At 35.4% G+C, this 12,132-nt stretch overlaps 1 protein-coding gene across 1 annotated transcript; it reads left to right on the forward strand.

Annotated features, from left to right (window-relative positions):
• The first annotated feature begins 358 nt into the window (after positions 1–358).
• Positions 359–11,880, forward strand: LOC105207406 (enhancer of split mgamma protein). The gene is made up of 5 exons (XM_011176849.3): positions 359–755; positions 1,556–1,653; positions 3,263–3,352; positions 7,610–7,885; positions 9,538–11,880. Exons 2-5 carry the CDS (start codon positions 1,579–1,581, stop codon positions 9,979–9,981), a joined length of 885 nt encoding a protein of 294 aa, XP_011175151.1. The 5' UTR covers positions 359–755; positions 1,556–1,578; the 3' UTR covers positions 9,982–11,880.
• Positions 11,881–12,132: the final 252 nt, after the last annotated feature.

Below are 12,132 nucleotides of genomic sequence, written 5' to 3' on the forward strand. Positions count from 1 at the left end.
ATTGTTAAAAAAAATACTTAATTTTCTTTATTATCTAGTTTGTATTATAATTTATCATGTAAAAAAAATCTTAAATATGAAAAAAAAAAGATTATGGCACGAAGAATTTCGTGCGACTGTCGTGAGAAAATTTGATAGAATTGATTTGGCAATGCCGTGTTTGAAGTGCATTATATATTGACTTTGAATCATTCTCTCATGTGCAGCCCCTCGTGTTTTTGTCAGCCCATCGCGATACGCGCGGTTGCACGCGCGCGCGCTCGTGTGGGTACAACACACAGCGAAGCATTTGGAGCGACCTTCCTATCCAAAGTAGCTTCTCCGGAGGGTTTCGTAGTCGGGTGAGGGTAGCCTGTGCCGGAATGGCAGCGGAGAGCATCGAGTCAGTTGGTGTAGAGACCTCACCAAGTGCACCCGCCTGCGTGTCTAATGTCAGCCCGTCCCGACCTGTCAATCCGCTCGACGTGTCGTCGGTATACACGCGTTATCCGATATTTTATCCATTTACATTTCGATACGGGAGATGTAAAATGTCGCGGCGAGACGCCGTAAGGCAAATCGGCTCGTGATATGATCGGACTATTTGGCAAAAGTCTCTCGGGCGAGTCGACGACATCACCCGCACGTGCCGTTCTCCTGCGCGACTTTGTTTATTCGGCAGCGGGATAAACAAAACGCCCGCCAGTGTTTCTAATCATTCTCAACGATTCAAATGACGATTTTCACAATTACTGACCGCCAGTGTTAACAAAAAGGTACATTTTTTCACTTAAAATTCCATCATTTTTTTCACACATTATTTATGCACTCTATTATTAGTTTTAAGACCGTTATATATTTTGCATAACATTAAATTCCTTCCTTCCGATACGTACAAAATAATCATTCTTACCTTCGACACGTTTCTCAGATTACGATTAGTATCTTTGTATAGGCGAATGTTAATTAGATGAGTATTTTGTACGGCTGTCGAAGTGTGAATGAAATTCCCGGTACCGGCTCTCGCCGGCACTGTTCTGTCTATTTGATCTACTGATTCTGATTTATAAATCGCACCAGTTGATCCGCCATACGATGTATCAACGGCGCTCACGTGATTTTTGTTTAGCAAATAAAATTTGCCGGCCGCGAGCGCGAAACCACATTTGATTTTCATTAGTATACATTTTGCAGACAGCCATCCGGTTTGACAAGCTATATTTAGCCTCGCCTATGATTATTTTTAATTACCGGTCGTACGCTCGCATTATTTATTATCACATGACTAAATTGACCGTAAGCTGTGCGAATTAGTTAATGAAAAAAAGATAATTCCGCACTTGGAAGATACGTAATGTTTAATAAATTGAATATCGAAGCATTCGCCGAGTACGCGCATTTCCATTTTTTCAATGTCCCCCGTGATTTATATTTATTATAAATTATCACGCGCTTCCACGACTGCGCCCAGGCTTTTAATTAGTCCGCTCTTGTTATTACGATACTTTACGTTATAGAGCCCTTTTCAATTACTTTATATTATATATCGATTACACATCGATTGCTTCTTTTGCAGTTTCTAGTTTCCTTCCTGGATTTATGTCTTCTTTCCCGCCTGCAATGATGTCGTACGATTATCCTCATCCGGTCTCGAGAACGTACCAGTACAAGAAGGTATCGCGATCAATATAGTTCGGCGTAAACGATAAGCGCAGAGCGTGCATTTTTGTTTTTCTTCGTTCAACTGTAGTGCGAATTGAAAATGTGTAATGATAGGCAATTAAATGCTGCTTGAAATATTTAATATTTAATTAAGCAAGAGATTGTGTAATTTCCCGCACCTGCTTGCTTTTCAATTCAAGCCGGACACGAGTTGCATTCAATTGCCGCGGCGCACAGGAATCTATTTTTAGGATTAGAGGCGTACGATTGCTTATCAATGCGGTTCGGCGACGGTTAATTAGCTTCGTGTGACGCGGTAACGTTGGCACAATGTCAATAAATGATAATTAATAATAGCAATTATGACTATGATTCAGCGTCGCTAGTACGAGCTGGTAGAAAGATTGCATTCACTTCAGCGCTCAAATATATAAAACAACAAACTATTCAGATTTAAAAAGATACAAAATTCAAGAAGGACTAATGAGAGTCAAATGCAGTTGTTAATGCACATGCAGTTCTAATTATGAACTCTTCCCAAATTTTTTGAATATACACGGAAAGAACGATTTTATTGAAGGATGTAAATATTTAGCGTGGATAAAGATCAAAATAATTTTATTGGACCATCACACAAAATAATTGGTGATGGATGTTCCAAGCAAGATGAACAATGTTACAAAAAATTTTGACATTCTAACAAATTCAGTTTGAGAGTCCCAACATAATTATTTGAATAGCCTAACAAAATTATTTTCGGATTTGTATCCAATTAAATTTTTAGATACTTTAGCAAGATCGTTTTTTTGCGTGTAAGATTAATTATAATTAAAAAACAACGCGTTGCTTTTTTTATGTTCAATAAAGAGTTTATAATTGAAACTGTGCATTAATAGCCGCATTTAATTCTCATTAGCTCTGCTCGAGTATTGCATTTTTACAAATAATTAATACAAGCATTGTGAAAGCCAAAGCGTAGTACAAAAAACGCGAATATGTACGAGGAGTGCATCGATACATAAATTGCATGCGTGATGATTTCAATTTTTACTACTCAATAAATCGACGATCTGACAAAGTATTTGATCAGACTCGCAATAGTGCTCGTCGCGTCATCGGCATCCTTCCTTTTTTTTTCGGTGACTCGGCACCTGGCGTCGCGATGTATAAATTCGTGCTTCTTCTCGCGGCTTAATCACCGAAGAAATCGTAATCGATGAGGAATGGCGCGCGGAACGAATTACCGGCCGCTAATTGAAGCTAAATCATCGGTCAGGCTGCGTCGGCGCCGCGAATGGAACAACAAGACCTTGATTCCCTCGCGCGCGACTCGTCGCCGTCCAAGTTACAAATCGAAGATTTCCTTCTCAAATTAATGCCGGAGATGGGACGAGATAAAACGACGGCGCGGCATGTTACCCGATTATTACTTACGCTTCTGTCGCGTCGACGCCGCGACTTCCCGCCTTCGCGTCCCGACTACATTGTAAATTAGCAATTTACGTTATGATGGACGATCGAACGGGCGACGCGGAATCGCGATGCAAAGCATTTTGCCGAAGCAGCCGCGAGAACAAAGTATTGATCAACAAAGTATAATATGCGTATTCAATAATCGCAGATAACAAAGCCGCTTTTGGAAAGGAAGAGGCGTGCGCGGATAAACCGTTGCCTCGACGAACTCAAGGACCTCATGGTGGACGCACTGGAGGTAGGTGTTTCGACGTTTTTATTATTATCGGCATGAAACATTTGGCATTGTACATTGAAAATTGAAACACAGCGCAGCTGCGTATTAGCATCGAGGCGATAGCAGCAAAGTACGACTGCATTATAAAATCTCGATTGTATCCTAAAGTTAAGAAATAAAAATAATAAGTAAAACAATGATCCTATAATGAGCAACTTTGAAATATGTAGGTGAACGAAAATTGAATTTATTAATTTAAATATTGATCTTCAGTAACCGAACATCAATTTTTCAATTTACATTTCGAGGCCCTGCTGGCATTTAAGTTAAATATATATGTGGTTAAGTTAAAAATATAAATGCTTAAAGTGAAATTCAAATATTTTATGTACTTAAGTCAAATACATAAATACTTGAACTGAAAAAAATTTAATCGAGTTGAAAAGTTTAGTCAAGTTAACAACTTTTTTCTCAGTGTAAGAGAGCTCCTTGATCACCAGATTCTATGTTCTCTTCCAACTTAATTATTTTCAACGATGTTGCTAATTGATCATACGAAAGACTTGAAATATTATATTAAAATGTTGCAAATTGTAACGGACGATTTTCTTGTTCGAGTACGTGTCTCCCGACTTACTTCGTTCCGCCTGTTTCAAAGTTGCTCGTTATTGGATCGTTGTTTTACTTATTATTTGTATTTGCATATATTAAACTTTTATTGTTCTTATTAAAAAATAAAGGTAAGAAGAATGCAGAATAAAGAACATAAAAATAAAGAATTAAAGATGAGAATGATAAAAGAAACCTACAAGTATAAGTTGATATATTAACTTTTGTACCTGATTTTCAAATCAATACAGTTCGAACAGGTGTTTTGCGAAAGATCGAGCGTTATGAGTTTACGCGTAAGATGTAGTTGGCTGTAATAATGGTACGTGACTTCACGCGTTTGCAACTTTTTTGCGAGCGGCAATTAACTTTCACTCCGCGCGATCCTTTTTTTTTCTCTCTTTCTCTCTCTGTCTCTTTCGCACGATCGAGATAAATTGTTTAACGGCGAGAAAAGGTGGCGACATTTCCGAGCGCAACAATCTCGGTGCCGATACCGTAGCCTGGTTCAGCGAGCACGTGCTATGCTCCCCTTTTTTTTTCTTCCCTTCCCGCGCGTTGGGCGAGAGAGCCTTCGGAGGAAACGCGTGTTTCTTGCTCGACTCCCACCGACTCTATTTATGATACCGAGGTGCTCTCCCCCCGCGCGTCACCGCCCCTGCTGCAATTTTACGGATCGCGCCTAGCAGGAAACGCATTCTCCGGCCGCAACTACGCGTGCAGGCGATTTTGCTTTTAAATATTCTCAGAGCGTGGGAACCTGCACCCGACGAGCGAGTGTCAACAAAATGATATTCAGTGTTTAGTCAAGCGAACCGCGTTTACACGCGCTTTATGCGTACGTGATATTTAAATATCCTCAATTATCGCCGTCTTCTCTCTTTCTCTAATGATAATTGTGTCTCGGCGTTATATATGCTCGGTATTTACATTGCATATTCAAAGCTATGCGCAACCGCACAATTTCTCAGCCTGCGATAACGCGATCCAGATAAACTACTGAAGAATTAAATGACCTTGTTTAGGATTTAATATGTGAGATAAAAACAGGCTCTACTCTTTAATTCTGTCTAGAGAGCCCTTGCCGCCCGCAGATTGTAGAATTCTATATTATAGACTCGGAGAAAAATCATGGCCGACGTTATACTGCACGTATCAAGTCTACGTTGATTTACTTACATATTGTTATGTATAGACATTTTTTTCATTTAGACGATACAAACAATGTAAATTGTCGTAAATTGAATAACACAATAAAAAAGAAAATAATTAAGTTACAAGATTGTTAATGTATCTGACTTTAGCGTTGATAAAATAAAAATATTAAAAATTAGAAAACGGAATATAATTGGCTCTATTTCTGAATTTTCTACGATTAAAACTATAAAAGTGGCTGTACAAGTTTTAATATGTATATAGCTAAATAATAATTCTTTTAGCTATTTTGCAACTGAAGATTTATTATATAATAATTGTAAAATAGTTTATTTAAATATCTAAATTAATTCTGCATATAAAATTTGTTTAATTGCTATTACTGTATCTTTTTCTCTGAGTGTACTAAGATACTTACACAGTAGAAAACATTTTATTGTCCTTATTAAAATTTTTCTGTTGATTTTTTAACATACCCGAATGTTCAACGTAATGTCATAATTTAATGATTTATGTTGTTATTTTAATATTTTGTAATTAAAATGATATTCAACATTTTTTAGTGCAAAAATAATTTATGGGTGTAAAAATAATTGTAATTTTGTGAAAATTCTAAAATATTTCTAAAGTAAATCAATAAAATGTGTCAACATATTATCAATGTTAATTTTACTGCAAAAATATACTTTCACTATTTGTTTTTAAAAAAAAGTATTAAACTTTTGTGTTAAGTTTGAACATAAAATTTATTACTTTTTAAAATATTCTGGTTTTAAATCAACATAAAAATTTGATACCGTTTGGGAGTGCAATATATATTAAATTTAACACAAATTTTCCTACTGTGTGCAAAAAAAACTGAACACGTGATCTCTGATTTTGTGATCTGTAGCATTATTTTCGGCAGACGCGAAGGCACCGTGTTAAAATTCAGTTTAAATAGTTATAATTAACGTTAAATATACGCGAGAGTAAGGGGGTTGATTTCTAAGCAGGTTTCCCCGCGTTCCAAAATGGCGCGCGAACCGATGGAGCATTAAAGAAGCATTATTACACGTTTCCTGCGCATTACGTCGTAATGTGGTGTTCGCCACAATGCGCTTCGCCACCGACGGTAATTTGTCGATATACCGTCTTTCCGCGCGGAACATTCGCCCGCGTGAAACTTACGTTCGCGCATAATTCGCTGAATCAGCGTGAAAGGCACCGCCGATTTCACCATGCTAATTTTCCAACGGCACATTACCCGGTCCGATCGGCACGTTTCGTACGGCTTAATGCCCGCCGACCGGATGCTACTCTTCTTCTCGCAAAACGTCGCGAATTGGCGAGCGTAAAGTCTCCACGCTCAGGCGCCGTCGTGGCCGACGATCCTTTAGAGTCGCTCGTCTCCGTTTCTTTCTGTAACGAGCAATCAAATGATGTAAAGTAAACCGCCCCGCGGACGTTACGAGCCGGTAACGATACCATCTTAATAGCAAACCTTCTCTCTCTTCTAGTGCGAAAAACTCGAGATCTTCTTTTTTGCGGTTCCGTTCGTTTTCTCGCGGCGCTAAGTGCAGATGGTCGATGAAAGACCAGTCGGAAACGAAAGAGTTAACTTGGCAGAGGAGCAAAATTGTACGGTCGACGAGCATTATATAGCCGACATAATGATCATTGCACACTCGGTTGTAATTTACAACACGATTGGAAATAGAATCGATTATAAAAATTAAGATAAATGTCCCAAATAACCGGACATCACTGAGGGAAAAAAAAGTTGTTAACTCGAGTAGATTTTTCAACTTGATTACATTTCTTCAGTTCAAGTATTTGTGTATTTTTAAGATAAATATGTAAATGCTTAAAATAAAGTTCAAGTATTTTATGTGTTTAGATTAAATATATAAATATAATACTTGAATTGAAGAAATTTATTCAAGTTTCAGTTATTTTTTTTTCTCGATATAACGATACAGAGCCAAGATTGAATTTTTGTAAGGATTCGTGATATAAAGTGATTTAATTATATATTTAGCTGTATAAAACTACTTAAAATATAGAATATTATTAACATACAAAAATGAAATTTTAACATGAAAAAAATTCAATTATTGTAAAAACTGAATTACTAGTAAAGCACATCTGAATGAATCAATATAAATCGGACAATCTAAAATGTTTTGTTGTTTTTCAAATAAATATAAAAAATATCCAAACAAATACATAATGTTTCTTAAAATGTTAGGAAGAAACGTTACAATTATAAATTTTAATACATAAAAAGATATGTTTAAAATTAATAATAGAAAGTTTCTGCGCAAGTGTCCAGATGTAGGGATGTTCGATCACTGGGACGACGTTTACCTTAATATTCGTAATAATTTTTACGCGATAATGATGGCAGCTGTTTTCGCATCGACATTGCAAGCATAATTCTTTGCTTTTTAAATCCGAATTTTACAGAAACAGATAAGAGATACATAATGAGAATTGATGACTTTAGCAAAGCTGTGCTGAAATGATTTGCAGACCGAGGGCGAGAACATTAGTAAGCTGGAGAAGGCGGACATCCTCGAGCTGACGGTGCGTCATCTGCAGAAACTGCAGGCCTCGCGGCCCTCCGGATTATCGGCAGCGATCGCGAGCGGCGACGAAATTTCCGCGGAGAGCCGCTGGCAATCCGGCTTCGGGCACTGCGCGGCGGAAGCCTGCAGATTTCTCTCATCGCTTCCAGGTGAAGCCGCGGAGAGGCTGGCGAGACACCTCGCAGCTGGTCTCCAAACGGGCCGGCAAACAAATTCACCGGTAATTATCGTGTTCGATCTGCGAGTAATTAATGGGACGGCACGGCACGGGGGAAAAGCGACGAAAATAAACGAGGCGAGAGTTCTGCGACCGAGTAAGGAATATCGAGCACGTATGCGCGCGAATGCATATTCCTTGCTGATCACGTCTCATAAATTCATCTCGATAGTTGACGGCGCGCCGCTACTGTTCGCGACTCAGAAATAAACGAGATTTTTAATTGATGCATTTCACTTTTCGGTGAAATTGCTAAGTAGAAGTTATTAAGTATTACGTCGCGTCATTTACGATACGGTTCGACTCACCAACGCTAATTATTGTCGCTTATGAGATACAAGATACATGACTCGTATAACGACTCGTCGCATATGCATCGAATTTGCATTGTCGCAAAACTAGACTTACGCGGGGCAGTCGCAATCCGCAATTTATCCCAATTATACGTTTGATATACTGTGTATTTTATTGCAACGTCGACAACTGATGATTAAAGTGTGAAAATTGAGACAGTAATATTATAAGCAATCAGTCATTTAATCATTCCTGTTCATTAGGATTGGGCAAGTTAATATTTCTTTAAAACTCAATTAAGTTAAAGTAAATCGTTCATAAAATTAAATTGGTTATGTTGAAAGTTGAATGAACAAAAAGTTAATTCATTGTCAGTTAAAAATTATATCAAGATTAAATCAACTTAAACTAAAAGTTAATTTTGAAAAATATTATTTATATTAAATTAGAATATCGTAACTTTTTTAAATTATCTACTCTGAGATACTTTATGATTGTCTACTCTAAATAGCAACACGATTGCAACATGAATCACTGATGTAATTAATTACATATGTTTTTTTTCAAATATTTTATGATTATCTTTCTTAATTACATGATTCTGCAAACTTTTGCTAAAAGAAAGTTCGTGTAATAAATTACAATGTATTGTAAAAATCATTAATTCCGATTTCAATACCCAGAGAAAAGTTATGTTTAAATTGATAAAATCATATTTTTTTAACTAGATTTTTTCTAAGTTGAAATAAAAATACTTTTAAAGAAAATAACAATTTATTTAATTTTAAGAAAGAACGTTACTAGCCTTTTTAATAAAATAAATTATTCGGTCAAACAATTTGTTTAATTTAAATAATTTTTTATTTTAAAGAAAGCACCGACAGAAATGTAAGAAATAATGTAATTGTTCTGGTTTTAAAAATATATTTCTTTCATTTTATTAAAAAAAAAAAATATATTTACGTTGCACAGTCAAACTATTTCTTTAATTCTGAAGGAACAACCAAAAACTTTCTTCAAATTAAAGAAACTTCTTTAACCGTATAGCAATGCACAATTTTTTTTTTATTTAAACAAATATTTTTTTAATCGAAGAAACTTTTCTCTGGGAGAAATTTTCGCTAATTTGTTAAAAAAAAATTCTGCATGTAGTAAATTATAATATACTAAAAAAATATGAATTTCCGTTTATAGAAAACGGGTAAATAATGTCACGTTACGGCTCACAAAACCGTGGCCAAAAATGGCGAACCGGATATTACCGCGATCAGGTCGCGCGAAAATAGCGCGAGGCGCGAAGATTTATGATCGCGAAGTGTTAACGACCGCCGTAATGACGACAAAAAACATGTTCTCCTCAGCCGAAAGCCAACCTGTTATCGCCTACCCTGGTCAATCTGGATCGCATCGCCAACGTCGTGGCACCTTGTCCCGTCGGCACCTCCAGCGAAATTGACTCCGCGATACACTCCACGAACGCATCGTCGATAAGATCCACGCATCACGCCGATAAAATTGTCGGCGGAATCCACGACGCGGGTGCGTCGACGACGACGACGGCAACGACAACGACGACCGTTTCCTCCACACCTCGATGCCGGGCCTCGATGTCGCTCGTCAACGGCGATGAGAAATTATCAGTAAATTGCAGTGCCAAGCCGAAGAGTCTGAGGGACCGGAGACCGCCGACGATGGCAACGACAACGACGAAGAATAAAACGAACGACCCGCATGACGCCGATGACGATGAAGAAATTGACGTTGAGCGCGTGGATGATCACGACCCAATGTGGCGACCATGGTAACGCGAGAAGAAACTTTGTAATAAAGGACCCACGATGCATTCCTTGGACTGTTTGAAAAGTTATTTTATTTTACCCGTTATTGTATGTTTATCGGAAAAAATAATTTACTTCCTAATGAAAATCTTAGGCGCTGATATGAATATTCCGTTTGCTAATTGAACGTAAAGAATGTGAGCTGCGAAATTTATTCTTCAGTTACTTAGGTTTACATCGTTTGAAAGACTTAATTAGAAGCAAGCAGTAAGTCTCTGATTATAATGTATATAGATATTTCTTAACAGATTGCAGTTGAGAGTTACGGTGAGAAATAAAGAAAATAGAGAAAAGTTTTCAGAACCACGCATATACATATACGGCAGAGAATAGTAGAGTTTTTATTCAAGATTAAGTTTAAAAGATTTTTTTTGATAATTCTTTTAAATGTTAATTTTTTATTTTTAAGTATTTAAGTATTAATTTTTAATAATTTAAGAGAGCAGAAAAGACGATGCATATATAATTTTATGTAGTTTGCCAAGTTTGTTCAATATCTTCGTTATTTTAAATGCTGGTTGCAATACACTATATACTATATGTACGTTTAAACAGATTTTTTTTTTTTTTTTTTTTTTTTTTTTTTTTTATAAGAAATATTCCGTATATTCTTTTTACTCGTGTATAGATACTTCGAGATACCGAAATACTTTGGGAAACTATGCAACACATAATTATACTTCTTTTCAAATTCCTGAATTTTTGCACGATTAGATTTAACATGTAAAATATTTATTATGTTTACCGTAAGTTCTATACGTCATAAAACATATGCACCGTGTCGATACACTCATAGAAAAGACTTCTGGATTCAATGCTATTACTCTTCTATGTATCATAAAATAATATTGATATAGGGACAATTATAATTATTGTTGGGAGTAGAATATTTTATTCTTAATTTTTTTCTGAGAGAGTAGTTGAATCAGAAACACAACGTATCGACCAAAAAACTGTCCAATTATTAGAATGTTCCGTTTTTGCAGAGCTATTCGGTATCCTCTCTATGTATATGACATAACATTGAAAAAGAAAAATTAATATCGTCGTATAAAATGTCAAATGTATTTTCAATATAAATATTTTTCGAATTTTTCTATAAGATTAAATTAGCTTTCGTTATACAATTAAACGAAGTGGTTGCTGTAAAACAAACGTCGCACATCATCTATAAGACATCAAATTTTTTTCATATCTTGGAACATTTATAATTCGATCTTATTTATTACATGGCAATTTTATCATTCCGTCTGTCGTACGCAACCGTACTTCTTCACTTAATCTTAAAATGGATATGCGATCAAGCTAATAAGATCCCTAGATCGAGATCTAAAAAAATATCATCGATATCTAAAATTACGTAATATTATGCTAATTCTGTGTTACTTTGGTACTTGGCTTTAAATCGGTAGATAATAGTTTATCTTTAGATAATTCATTATTACTTACGATTAGACTTGTGATATGTTAAGAGCAATTATTTTAATTGTTCAAGTATTTTAATTTAAGACAGATTTATAGACTAATATCATCGTTTTCATCTGTTTTATTATTACAACGAATTAAACATACAGACGCACCTTACTTTTATTATAATCACTACTGCATAATTCGTTATGCTACGAGCTGTTCATTTAAAACGTACATCTTTATTGCATTAACCTAAGGAGAGTATTATAATTAATTTTATAACATAGTTTAGTAGAGTACGATTATTTGAAAGAAACATATTGCCCTAAATTTATTTATGTTGATGTACACGTTGCTGTTAACAAATATACTTCGTGCGTGATTAATCTGTGATAGCGATAAGAAATTCAATATTATATATGACTTCAAAGATTTTTAATAAAACCTTTAAACCCAGTTTTGTGAATATCTAATTTATTGCAAAAACTTAATGTTTTAAATAAATATCTACTTGCAAATTAACAATCAATAGATTTTTCTGTTTCTTTAAATGCATGTTAATTTAAAAAAAAAATAGTATTCATATAAAATAATACTACCTTCTAAAAAGAGATAAACAGAGATTTAAATAGAGTTTACTTATTAATTAAAAAAATAAAATCAATATGTTTTTAATTTATGCAGAAGTAATAAACTTTAATTGTAACA

Source organism: Solenopsis invicta, chromosome 9, assembly GCF_016802725.1.
Source record: "Solenopsis invicta isolate M01_SB chromosome 9, UNIL_Sinv_3.0, whole genome shotgun sequence".
Lineage (NCBI taxonomy): Eukaryota > Metazoa > Arthropoda > Insecta > Hymenoptera > Formicidae > Solenopsis > Solenopsis invicta.